Source organism: Chaetodon auriga, chromosome 6 (genome assembly GCF_051107435.1).
Source record: "Chaetodon auriga isolate fChaAug3 chromosome 6, fChaAug3.hap1, whole genome shotgun sequence".
Lineage (NCBI taxonomy): Eukaryota > Metazoa > Chordata > Actinopteri > Chaetodontiformes > Chaetodontidae > Chaetodon > Chaetodon auriga.
Window position 1 is genome coordinate 9,896,601 of NC_135079.1, and position 13,963 is coordinate 9,910,563.

The following is a 13,963-nucleotide window of genomic DNA, read 5'->3' on the forward strand; positions in this document are numbered from 1 at the left end:
TACAGGGCTACAAAGATGGAGAAGATTTATTGTTCACTGTTACCACACGGGTTGGAAATAACGGCCTGTGGGATTCATTGTAAGTTTTAAAATGTCAAGGTGTAAAGGTCAGAGGTCAGACTAGGAACCACCCTGGGATTCTTTTAGAAGACGGCTGGTGTTCAGTGTTGTTGTTTGATTGAAACACAGCAGGCTACGGAAATGAGTCACTCGTTGAAAGGGAGCTTCACTTACCCTTGGGATCCTCCCATAATCAGTATTATCCCTAAAAGAAAACACTTTCAGTGGAACAGTGCAATCAAAAAGCTGTGCAGCCATGTTAACTGCTTCCTGTATTTGGCAAAACAAAAGAAAGCTGCTTTCACATTCTTCTGGTCAGTTTGCTTCCCTTTAGACACTGGCGTAAAGCATGTGCTCAGCCATGAAGTAAAGCAGAAAAGATGTTGGAAAAGTTTGATAATCAAAGATACATTCAATTGTTTTGACTTGGGAACTCAGCATTTATTCAGTCTGTGCGTGTATGCATATGTGCTGTGTGTGTATATGCTATAAATTTTCTTATAACAGTAAAGTTGTCAGTTAATTTCTTGAAAAAATTTCATACGCATATTTCAGTGTCAGAGGATTTTCAGAAGCTGAACTTTCTCTTCAGCTGCAGTTTTACTGTATCAGTGTTTTGTTGTAGATCAGACGCTGAGCTTTACTGCCACCTACTGATATAAGTGATAAAAACATTTTTATCACTAGAACATGTTTTATTCTGGCATACTGTACATCTGAGACTTTCCATTTACTTAAGTGCTTGCACAGCTTATAATATGGTACAATTATTTAATGAATTCTCAATATGGGAAAGAGTGGAGTAGTGCAGGGTTTGTCAACCTTGGAGTCAGAACAAGAGATTGTTATTATTGTAACAATATGCGTTTGATATGTTCTAAACATGAACAATAGATTGCACATTGTGAATTCTATCAAATATTTTAGAGACTTCTGGAGACTTTAAAACCAGGCATGGAATAGTTATGAAACTCTGTATTACTCCACATTTAAAGGGCATGAGCCCTCTCATCTGTAACTCACAATATGCACATATATTTTGTAGAAACATCTTCAAATCTTCTTTAAAACAGAATAGTTTAATCTAGACAGGTACTAAGAACACACAACTAACTCAAACGTTTCTACATCTTTGTGAATTTCACTTTCAGTTTACTTGTGTGATCCACATGGCAGCCTGTTTTAGTATTGGGCCTGCTATTATTACTACTACCATTATATACCTATTATTATCATCAGTATTATAAGTAGTATCAGCATTGTTGTTTCTTTATTGTTTATGTGTCATTTATTGATGTTATCATCAGTTTGATTTTCAGTTTCAAATATCCATATTTTGTTTTTAGCACTGTATCTGGTTTCTGGATTTAGAATTTACCTTACAGCTTGCACTTCATTACTACTTCATTTGCAAAGTAATGAATAAAATTCAACTTGAAAAATGTTACTTTAACTTAACATTAACTTTTAAAGATTTTTACAGTCATCTTCCAATATTTAAATATCCATTTTCTTATGTTGCACTTGAACTTTAAACTGATGTGCAAAAGATGGTACAATCATGTATTGTCAGGTAGGGAGACAGCTGTGAACCAACACATGCCAGTTCTCTCAGTGGGATGGACAGCTGCTGCAGAACTAAATACTGTATAAGGCATAGGGAGACAGACAGGGTAGCCTAATCAAAGCTAATGATTGTGCAGATTTTCTGCCAAGAGGCTGCTGATTATATTGCCTGTTCACAAATAGCAACTACATCATATTTAATTACTGTAAAATTAACGCATTGCTGAATAGTTCAATTAACACGTTTGTGTTGCATATGAAAATGTTGATATTAATAAATCTGTGCTCTCTTAAGGTTTGTTGTTATAGTTTATTCGTTTAGGCATATATGTGACAGCTAAAAACGGACCTTCGCCTTTATAAAGAGTTTCGCCGTCTTTCGTACCGTCTCAGTTGTCGGTGAGGCCGGCGGGGCGGATCCCACACTAGAGTGAAAGAGAAAATAAAGCAACACAACAATAATAACAACTTGGCCGTTTCGTACATTTCGCTAGCAAGCTCCCCTGTGGATATATAACATCAAGGTGGGTGAATCAGGAGTCATACTACCAAGCTAACGAGGCCGGGAGGCCGGCTGCTGACTAGCACGCGTCGCTGTAGCTACCAGACAACCAAGCTAGCAGTGCGTGAAGATGCTAAGTCAGTGGTCTGTGCTAACGGTAGTGTGGTCAGGGCCATTTTACCAGACCTCATAGATAACACCGGCGAGCTGGCCGCACTGCTACGTTTTCTCTGGACCATAGAACTGGTAGCCGAAAATACAGCTTTGTATCCGAAGTTATAGTGAAAATATTTTGATAAGAAGAAGGATTGAGAAATGTCCTCTCTCCAGTTTACACAGTTAGACTAAAGTTCGCCAGTTGCTATGTTGAACTGGTTTGGGGGCTTGGGGATATAGTCTGCTACACTTATTTTGTTAAGAAGCTGCACTTTGTGTTCATACTGTGCGTCGTTTACACCTAACAGATTACATCGATAGTACACCACCTGTCCTGTAGTAGCTACTCATCTGTAAATTAATGTTTTCTTGTGCCATTAAGGCCCACGTTAACCGCTCATACTTACCCTCGTTATTCCGCATATTACTCGTACTACACATTCACTTTTGAGAATCGATAGTTAATCTGTTGGTGACATCTGTCTGTCTGTCCGTCAGTCGGTTTGTCCAGGCCCACTGTATCATGCAACCTGACGATGACGTTATCTAAGGTAGAGCAGACACGGGAAGTTGATTTATCGAATAGTCGACTGAGAAAAAGAAATCGTAACAATTTTGCTAAACAATTGACTTGAAATTTTGCTCCGTTTCCAGCTCTTGAATGTGAATATTTGGTGGTTCACTTAGGTTCAGAGTTTGTCAACTGATACCTTTGGGGTTTGGACTGCTGGTCGGATAAAAACCAAGCAATTTGAGTATGTAGATTTGGGATTTTACAAATTGTGATTGACTATAAGGAATGCGCCATTCCAACCATATCTTTCCTCGCACCAATACCTCAACTAAGATTATCTGATGATAACCATTACCAGTCAAAAACCTATGCTCTCTTTCCCAAAATAATAAAATCTGTATGCTCCACTGCATGAAACCCATTGGAATCATTTTTACTCAACCAGTCAAAGTTAAGATGAGGCGAGGCACTGTACTGGCAGAAAAAGGAAAAACAGGGGACATAAGTGGCAGATTAATCTCCAGTGGAAATAATTGTTAGCTTTAGCCCTAATCCCATGACACTGTCTTCATTAGTCATCATGCAGCATTTATTGACTTTTAATAATCTCTTCAATGTTGGTTTTGAAAGGTTTCAACTCATGCTGATGACAGTCATTTTCAGTTAATCTAATGCTTACGAATTTGTATAATTTTTGGTGGAGGCGTCTCCTTGTTGCCTCCAGAAGTTGACCTTCCACACTTAACTTCTAGATGCCCTCAGTAATGAATGCAAATGGGACCGTGCAGTCTGCCAGCCCAGATGTGGGATCCGCTCCAGGGTCAATGGGCAGTTTTGCACTCGGTGGACAGTCTGAAGTATTGAAGCAAGTGCTGGGTGTCATCGACAAGAAGGCCCGCAACATGGAGAAGAAAAAGGTGAGTGGTGTTGACGGCCATTTGTCCTGGATGCAACAACGTGGAGCTGCGTCGCTGTTGTGTAAAGTATGATGCATGACAGATGTCCCTCTCAGTCCGTAGCTGAAGTGCTCCAAAAGCCAAAGCACTCACATCAAGAATTATTTCTTCTTAATATGTGTGGTAAGTCATTATTCTTTGTTGCATTTGTGATGGTCTATTACAGAGCAAACTGGACGATTACCAAGTCAGGAAGAATAGCGGGGAGCGTCTCAATCCTGACCAGCTGGTGGGTACACTTTGTCATTTTGTCCAAAACCACAATAATCCAGTAATACTTGCAAAGATACTACAACCTAGTGATGCATGAAATGTCTCTTTCTTTTGTCTTTTTAGGAGGCCCTATCCAAATACCAGGAAGTCATTAATAACTTGGAATTTGCCCGAGAGTTGCACAAGACATTCATCGCACTGGGACAAGATGTAAGGATCACTGCGGTTTCCTGAAAATGTTCCCTCAGTGGTGTCTACCCTCACTTGCAGTAGCCAGACCTTTTGTGACTGGTGTATATCATTAGATCCAGAAGGTGGTGAAGAAGTCTGCACGGCGGGAGCAGCTGCAGCGGGAGGAGGCAGAGCAGAGGAGGCTGAAGACGGTTCTGGAGCTGCAGTTCCTCCTGGATCGGCTGGGAGACGACATTGTGCGGCAGGACCTGAAGCAGGGAGTCAGCGGCTCGCCGCTGCTGACAGATGCAGACCTCACAGCTTTTGATGAGTTCTACAAGTTATTGGGGCCAGACCGTGACCAAAACATCAGGTTAGTCCAAGGCATTGGTTGTTGAATGAATCTGAGATGCGAAAGACTTCTTCCACTTCTTTTTTCCTTTTTAACAAGGGGATCTGTACAACTTATCTCTCTACACTTGCAGGTTGGCTGACCAGTATGAAGAAGCATCTGTGCACCTCTGGGACCTCCTGGAAGGGAAGGACAAGGCTGTGGTTGGAACAACATGTAAGTCAATTTTAATGAAAGCCGATGAATGGGTGCAAGCAGTAGAGCTCAGTATTTTCATTAATGGGTGTTTTGGCTAAATAATTTCAGCACATGCTCCAAATGGAATTAGTTGCTGGTTTCTTAGTCTTCTGTGATATTAAACTGAATATCTTTGGGTTTTGGAGTGCTTGACAGACACAGCAAGCAATCTGAGGACATTAACTTGGGGTCTGGGAAAACTGTGATGGGAATTTTTTGCTCTTTACTGACATTTACTGAAAATAGTGGTATAGTATATATTAGTATTGAAAATAATCAGCAGTTACAGCCCCACTGTAATTTATAGCAAAATTGAGTTAGTTTATTGAAGACAAACTGGCTTTATTTATATGCCCAGCTGGTTGTGAATATTGTTGGCAGGACATTTTATCACATGGTTGGTGACAAAGCAGTTATCAGCAAGCTTTTTGTTGTGTTGAAGATGGCCATAAATAATTTGTCACATCCTTTTGAGTGATTTCACAGAAAGGTAGATAAAGATGGCAAATGCTCTAAACAAAACCTCCTTGTCAGAGGGTACTGCAGGCCATTAGCCAGTCTTAATATGTTAATGTAGCATGTTCATTGTATTTTGTTAATGCAGCATGTGTGCAGTGCTCTGATGTGAATAATCAGGGCTTGGGGATATTGGTGTACTGCATTCTCAGCAATCTGGCCTCAGGACTCGCACTGCTGCATTCTGCTTGGGGGCTGAGCGCTGTGGGCTTATCCTGACTCAGCACTGGGGCAGAGTGCCAGTGGCCTTGTCGCCTGTGGTTCCACTGGTCAGATCTCTGGAGCCACATTAGGATACTGGTGACCCAGTTCACTGTAGCCAACCCTTTCACCTCAGTAAGGAGGTCTTACTTGGTGACTCAGGGTGATATTTATTCAGACAGCAGCAGACTTTTTGACCTGAAGCACAAGGCAGTAAAGAAAATAACACTGACCTGCTTTGCCCGAAGAGCCAAAAGTGGAAATGCCTGAGCTAGCTAAAGGGCTCTGCTAGTGTTTCTAGTGAATCACAAGTCACGATTGTGTTGGAGTGGCATATTTTTAATGTGGTCGGTCAGCAATTAGGAGCATTTTGATCCCATGCCTGGGACTTTTTTTGTTTCAATCATTAATTAAGGACTGTTGCTTAGTTGGAGGTTTGGCATTTAAGGCACTGAAACATATTCTGTATTCTAGAGGAAATATTAAGACTTGAAACTAACCAGAGCCTTCAAAGTGAATAAGTAAGTTTAATGTGTGCCGCAGCCAAAATCCTGAGTTTGGGGCCTAATACAAGCACTGCATTATTATGCTTTGATTACGATAGCATGCACAGTCTGGCTGGCTGAATTTGGTAAAATGGTCATGTGGCCTCATTGCATATTGTAACTTTGTAAATATGATGACTGTGTCAGCTTTCATAACTTGTCTTTCCAATAAATTGCTCGTTATGTTACCTGTCTTGTAGACAAGGCACTGAAAGAGACTTTGGACCAGGTTCTGCTGAGCGGGTACTTTGACCGGGTTCCATCTCACCAAAATGGAGTTTGTGAGGAGGAAGTGGAGGAAGAGGCAGCCTCAGCAGCAGCAGCAGCGGCGGCAGCGGCGGTAGCGGCGGCGGCGGCGGCAGCGGAGGCGGCAGTAGCGGCAGAAGTAGTAGCTGAATCGTCAGAAGCAGAAGAGCAGACTGTCGATCCAGGTCCTGACCATTCTCTGATGCCGTGCTGCGTGAAACACTCTATTTTTAAAATGTTAATGCAATCAAGCAATAATGAAATCAGCACTGCATTCTCTAAAATTATTTTTCTCTTTACAGAAACTGAAATAATTGAGGAGTTCACAGAACCCATTGCAGTGGAAACAACAGAGGTGAGATTAACCTACCCTTTCCAGCGAGGTCACTGGACTGATTATATTTTGCAGTATTGTGCTGATGTGTTTTTTTTTTTTTCATTATTATTTTTTAATCCTCCAGTTCATAAATAGACAGTTCATTCCAGGCGGCACTTACAGCGGCAGTGAGAAGGAGCAGGGGGATGAGTGGACCACAGAAACAGAGGTATGCTGCAGGGATTATGTTTGTCTGGGACTGAACTTTACATTTTACAGTTTTATGTTTTGCTCATTATTTGTCTACTTTGTCGACTGAATGACCATTTTGGTACATCTGGTTCTAACTGGCTGGGACACATTATTAACTATGTTCCTAGTATTTCAGTGGAAGTATATCCTGATCTAACCAGCACATTTAAAAACAATACATTAAGAGCATTTTATAGAAAAACAGCAAAAATTCAAGGGATGTTAAAACCTTTATGTTAATTTTATTGTTGACATGATGAATTTGCAACTTAATGAGTTGATTTAGATGGACTTGAATGCAGCATGAGAGAGCAGAATTTTGCAAAGGAGGATATTTTAATTAAAACTATTTAGAACTTGACTTTGCCTTCATTTGATAGTGACAGTAGAGATACTGACTAGACAAAAATTTGTCAGACGTTTCATCCAGTTGGACAGTGTTGGACTGAAAATGCACGCGTCCAACGTTACTCCCCAGTCTGTCCTGAGAGTGATTGTTGATCATAGTTCACCTTCTCTACAGATAGTCACCGGGAATCACATAGCTTGTCTAGATAAGGACTCATTTGTCAGTAGTTGAACTATGGGTTTTGTATGAAGCACTTTTGAAAAGATTTTTTTGAAGTAAATGTACTATTGATCAATAAATTGTTAGAGACATTGAAAACACAGTGCAGCTGGAGATTCACAGTGATCCTGTCCCCAGATGAATGTGCTTTTAATGCAGCTTATTTCCCTATCATTTACATCACTGTCATGGTGACTTTATCTGCTGCAGAGTGTTGTGGGTCGTTGCTGCTAAGCACTGGACACTGGAGATTTTGCTATCAGCTCCTAAATCACAGATACAGAATACATCTCTTTTTCTCTAGTATGGTTTCTACAGCTAGAGTAAATGTAGAGTCAGAAATAAATATGCGCCAACAGTCGGAGCCTTGTCTGCCTTGGTTTTCTGCTGGCCCAGTCACAAGAGTTGTGACTTGATTAGTTTATTAGATATTATTTTGTTATCACTGACCTATAACACTATGCAGCAATATGCTTGCAAACTGTAAAACACATATATTAATACTTGGACCACACAGTGTTTAGCTGCTTGCGCTTATCACATTATGTTGATTGTTAGCGAGCAGGTTATCTGTTCAAGTGGGAGAAATCTTAGGCTGCTGATGATGTCCAACGTGATTACAGAGACACAGGGAAACGAGAGTTTATTTGCTGCATGAAGTTTTGAAGGAGGAAATCTCAACTCTGTTTTAAGGACACAACAGCCTGTTCAAGACAGGGCTGTCAAACTGGCTATGTGAGTGGGCATTACGAACACCCCCCGGGGCATTCACAGCGCTGGCTGTTTGACTGTGGTGTAATTCATGCCCTGAACCTACTATGATTCATAGTTGTGGAGAAATAAAGCATTATAAGTTCTTCAGGCAGCAGGGAATTGTTTTCTAGGCACCACACTGAGTGTCGTAGGCTCAGGCTCCGATGAGAGCTGTCAGACAGGTGTCTCTGTTTTGTGCAGAGGGTGTTCAAGCCTTTGGTACTTTGATTTCTGCTCTGGAATGCTCACATTTGCATGTTTAATTGTCAGCTGTGAGGTTTCAATTTACAAACCATGATGTGAGATACACCCACAGGCAGCATCTAATGACTGAACCAGATTTCACTTATTCCTCCTGTTTCTTATTCGTCTGCAATGTCTGTCTTCCGCTCTCAGGCAGTCAGTGCCATGCAGCAGCAGCCTGTGCAGCCTGCGGCTTCCCCTATTGCCCTGGAGACCCACCCCTTGAACTTGGCGTCTCCTGCGCCGGCTACTGACCCCATGGCCAGGAAGCAGGTGGTGCAGGACTTAATGGCACAGATGCAGGGAACGTACAACTTCATGCAGGTGAGGACTTTGTGCTTGGACGGACTGCTGAGTGTAGATATTCAGCATGGTGCTCATCACGTCTCAGTGTAGATATTCAGCATGGTGCTCGTCACGTTCTCAGGACTCTATGCTGGAGTTTGACGGACAGCCCATTGATCCTGCCATTGTCTCAGCGCAGCCTATGAAACCCACTCAGAACATTGACTTACCACAGATGGTGTGTCCTCCAGGTATGTTTCACAAAGAGAAACTCAGTTCTGATGTCATGGTATGTGTAAACTTCACACTTCAACGCTTGAAATGGCCTTTCCGGTTTACTAAGGTGCAATACTCAAATCTTCTTAGTTCACCCAGAGTCCCGGCTATCGCAACCCAACACTGTTCCTGTCCAACCTGAGCCCACACAAGTGAGTAATCAAACTTGAATGGACAGCACTGATCTTGTAGCCACCCTGAAGAAATGTTAAACAAAAGAGTGTCATTTTTACTCTCTGTTCTCAGGTTCCTATCGTCTCCCCGACTCCGCCACCCATGTATCAGACCTCACACACGCCAGATCCACGACCCTCAAAAGAATCCATCGACCCCATCCAGGTAAACCATGCCGCTCTGTGAGTTCATGTTTGACATGCAGTGTGCAGCTCGATAAATTTAGTTTTGTTTAAGAAAGGATCGAAATGCAAGGACCGAGTCCTAGTCCTGTATTAAGTTGAGTAAAAGTAGTGAAATATGTAAGTATGAGGAGTCTGAAAAAGCTGGAATCACCTTGTTTAAATGTTCACCTTGTGTAGATTTTAGTATTTTATTTCAGTATTTAATTGTAGTTTGATAAATTTGTCAGATAGCCAGGACGAATGCCAAGGACAAATTTGAATCATGAATCCTGTACTTAAATCTAAATGACGTTTTTTGACCTCCTGATGTACTTTCTCACACTGCAGATAAAAACATGTTTATTCATCTTCCGTTGTGTTTTCTGTCTTCAACAGACCTCCATGTCCTTGTCGTCGGAGCAGCCTCCACCATCGACGGCTCTCCCGCCTGCCTCTCAAACGCAGGTTTTCCAGCCTGTTTCCAAAGCTCCTCACAGCGGTGGCATCAATGTCAACGCAGCACCATTCCAATCAATGCAGACAGTAAGGCCTTTGTGATGACACACGCTGCCTGTTGTTCAATCCAAGAATTACTCATGTTGTGAAATAATACCTGTATTTAAACCATTTCATGTTTGAGTTGAGTGAAAGACCAAATCATCTGGTCTGTCATGCGGATTAAAGAGGTGTTAGAAGGACGTTGAACATTACTTCCAGTGGAGTCAAACTAGAAATACATTAATAGCTCCCATTAGAAACTGCTTTATGGAGTCCTGAAGTGCCCTCTCGTCATATTGCAGTTGTATGGGTTTGCAGTGAAGCAGCTTTATCCAGGAAATAGTGAGTAATAGACTTTACTCCTAATGAGCGTGTGACCTTTCCTCTGGTTTTGGCTTCACCACAATGTGGCCCTTGTTCGCCCCTCAGGTGTTCAACCTCAATGCCCCGGTCCCACCAGCTAGTGAGACGGAGGCTTTGAACCAGGCCAACCAGTACCAGAACAGCTACAACCAAGCCTTCAGCAGCCAGTCGCAGCATCCTGTGGAGCAGACAGAGATGCAGTCAGAACAACTGCAGTCTGGTAGACAGATTTTCAGTCTTTTATTCATTATTTACTTCCTGGATTAATTGTGCAAGATTGCTCTTTCTCTCGAGTTTGACTGAAGGTTGACATGCATCTGTTTTCGGGCACCCAATCATATGTTTTTAGTAGTCGGTGCCTTTCATTCCCAAGACCAGTCAGGAGGCCATCAGCAGCCTTCCCAGCAGGGCCCAGGCTTCGGCAGGCAGCCTCAGTCCTTCTACAACAGCAGAGGCATGTCTCGTGGTGGACCTCGCAATGCCAGGGGCATGATCAATGGCTACAGAGGCTCATCGAATGGATTCAGAGGTAAACTCACAACCCGCAGCCACAAGTAAATCCATTATTTTCAGTTAAACCCTTTTCAGACGTGGAATATGTAACATTGCTGCCTTCATGTCTGTTAAAGTAGGACAGACACACAGTGGGTGTCTGTTAATATGAGAGTGATTCTGTGAAATAAAATTCCTCATCGATTTCATGTTTTATTATAGGACTATGCTGTATGAATGAAAGATGTCCAACATTAACAATTGCCAGACCAGTATTCTCTCAGATGTTGACTAGTTTTGCTTTTTTTTTCGATCTCTTTTGAGGTTGGAGCAGAAAAACAACATTTAGAGACCAAAACAAATGTTATTTTCTTTTTAATAAATTTATTTCAGTGCTTAGACAGAGGAATGAGACATAAATTCAATATTTCTGTGTGTGTTGAACCTCATGCTGCTGTTGTCTTTAAGTTAATTTCACAGCATTCTGATTCAGTTCAGATTCGTTCTAATGGGTTTTTCCGGAAATGAGACTCAGCTCAACCCGGCCAGATTGTCGCTATGATTTTGTAGCAAAACTGACGAAGGCGTTTGTTGACATTTAAAATTGCCAAAACATTTCTGTAATGAGCATGTTTGAAAAGGGCTGAAGAGTCAGAGCTTGTTTTATTCGAAATCTAAGACGATGCATTTTAAGTGTAAAGTCTTCTCATTTTTCAGGTGGCTATGATGGTTATCGTCCCCCATTTGCCAACACTCCAAACTCTGGTTATGGACCGACTCAGTTCAACACACCTCGGGATTACTCAAATGGGAATTATCAGAGGGTATGAAAGAATAATTCAGACCCCCACGCTGGCTTTGTTCATGTCACCTTTGCTGTCTGTTGGAGTAGTTTCTAAAATGTCTTCTTTTCTCTGTTGCTTTAGGACGGTTACCAACAGAACTACAAGCGCGGAGCTGGTCAGGGACCCAGAGGAGTGTCAAGAGGCAGCACTCAGGCAATACGATCCTGAAAAGGCCTTTCATAATGACTGTGACTAACTTGCACCACACTGAAAATTCAAAATTCAAGAATGCATTTGCCCCAGCTCACTCATGTTCTCCTTTGTTAGTTCTTCATCAGTGGTATTTTTCCTGTCTCTTAAATCAAAGTAATGCCTGCTTTGATATTTGGAAATATTCAATCATTTAAAGTCTAACACACAAGCTAAGCTGTAAATCCAGTCATCGATTTACACAAGCCTTGTGTTACAATATTCCTGTAAACTTGAAAGATTTCATAAGTTATTTTTTGTATGAAAAAAAATGCACCTGCCACTGCTGGTCCAATCCTTGGGAGTTTATTCCCTTTTTCAGTTCTTTTCTGTCATTTTGGTTCAAAAAAAAGGATTTTTTTGTTCAATGAGCTCCCGTTTCCTTGTTTGTAAATTGATGTTGCTTCAAGAGTTTCAATAAAGTTGTGTTGCATACCCATGCTTCAGCCTCAGCTTTCTGCTGTAACGTTCAGGCAGTCACAAGGTGAGGGGGCAGAGCATGCTACAGTGGATAATTTACAGGCAAGTTAAAGATGCATAGGACACAAGACGAATTCAGGTAAAACAGCTACACATTGAGACAGGTGATGTGATCATGGTTGTAAATTGTCGATAGTAAAGTTCATTTTTAGCCTGTGTTGAAGGTCAGTCCAAGAATTTGGGCTAGTAAAAGGAGGAAGGCTGACATTACAAACTCACACTGTTGCCAGGGTACATGAAACATGAGCCGGTCATTTGTGTGAGTCTGACTGGGTCCAAAGTTCCTGTCCAGCATCATTAAGAAGTAGGTTGGTAGTTTTCCAACAATGGTTTATAGATAAACAAATGGTAATGTTTATTACACCTCTCTGCCAGAGACGACCAACCCACCTTATCATACAAGATACAATGGTGACATTGTAGCTGTCTGCAGCAGGTGGTAGTTCATAATTAAGTGCAGGGGAAACTGCATGCTTTCTTTGCAGCCTTACATTTCACAGAGGAACCATGGCCTAGCCTCACGTGGAACTAGAGCAAGTGGTTTGTGGACCTAAGTGTTCCCCAACGCACAATTCCTCTATCTAACAGCGTTCTTTAAAAGTAAAAGTGTAGCTATATGCTATTATGTAGGCCAGTTCAAACCTTGATGAACTCACCCCAACAGATCGTGCTTTTGTGATTGGCAGTCCAGTTATTTCCCCTGAATGTGCAGTTTTAAGGTAAATAGTTTCACGTATCACAACATATTTTGTATGCAAAATTATTCAAAGTAATCCGTGCAGGTTTCAGATAAATGTAGAGGACCATACACTTATAGTAATAGTAATATAGTAATATATATTTTGTATACTGAAGAATTCCTCAAAATTGGCTGTACACCTGCATACAGTCAGTACAGCACCTGGGAATGACACTTGTTTGTGCATTATGGCACAAATTAAGTTTAAAGTCTGAAAAGTGCCTGGGATTATTGGTTGGCATCTATATCCACAAGTGGGTAAACACGTCCTCCTGGACATTTGACTGATGTATTTTTACTCAGGAGTACTGTGCTGGGCCAGACTTGGGCTGCTGCTGAGGACTCAGCCTCAATACATGAGGTGCACAGTCTACCAGGTGAGCTACTGGGGAGTCCACTGCTTTGCTCACACTCAATACTCAACACTCACACTTCCTGGCAAAGCTGTCTCAGCCTGAGAGACTTTTGAGTTCTGAATGCTGTCTTTAACCACTGATCCCTGGAAGATTGCTGTGGTTTTTATCACTGTATTATACCTCTTAATACTGAATTGGAGTTGGAACTTCACAGAACTTGTAATGCTGCAACAAATTTCTATTATTGCCCATAAAATGAACAACAGCTCAAATCCCTTTGGATCTCCATTACTTTAAGCAAATCCAATAATCGTTACTTTAAACAAATCGAATAATTTTTTTTAAGCAAATTGAATAAAAGTTTGTTTTTTGTTTCTTTAGCAAATTGAATAATTGCTTCTTTAAACAAATCGAATAATTTTTTTTAAAAGCAAATTGAATAAAAGTTTGTTTTTGTTTTTGTTTTTTTAGCAAATTGAATAATTGCTCCAGCTATGGAGATTCCACATGGGAGGCCAGCTGCTTTGTTATTATTGTTTGTCTTACTGTGTCATGTTCAAGGCATGGAGTTATTTTCAAACAAAACATCGGCATACAATTCGACAAAAAAGACAGGACAGAACAAATACACAAGGGCACCATCTAACAAGCGATAAAGAATTACAGAAAAAGATTTGAAGCTTTATAAATATCTGTTTTCAGTGCTTTACTATTCTTCGGTCCCTGTGATGTTTC

General features: G+C 41.2%; 1 protein-coding gene across 2 annotated transcripts; it reads left to right on the forward strand.

The window, feature by feature from the left end:
• Nucleotides 1–2,007: 2,007 nt before the first annotated feature.
• Nucleotides 2,008–12,094, forward strand: caprin1b (cell cycle associated protein 1b). 2 transcript variants are annotated; one of them, XM_076733383.1, is made up of 18 exons: nt 2,008–2,150; nt 3,551–3,715; nt 3,921–3,983; nt 4,091–4,177; nt 4,273–4,511; nt 4,624–4,706; nt 6,190–6,420; nt 6,538–6,590; nt 6,697–6,780; nt 8,521–8,691; nt 8,795–8,903; nt 9,019–9,080; nt 9,175–9,267; nt 9,663–9,809; nt 10,194–10,347; nt 10,477–10,656; nt 11,337–11,443; nt 11,546–12,094. In XM_076733383.1, exons 2-18 carry the CDS (start codon nt 3,551–3,553, stop codon nt 11,630–11,632), a joined length of 2,115 nt encoding a protein of 704 aa, XP_076589498.1. In that variant the 5' UTR covers nt 2,008–2,150; the 3' UTR covers nt 11,633–12,094. The 2 variants fall into 2 exon arrangements, with proteins under 2 accessions (XP_076589498.1, XP_076589499.1); XM_076733384.1 differs by having other exon boundaries at nt 2,013–2,150; nt 10,480–10,656.
• The last annotated feature ends 1,869 nt before the right edge of the window (nt 12,095–13,963 follow it).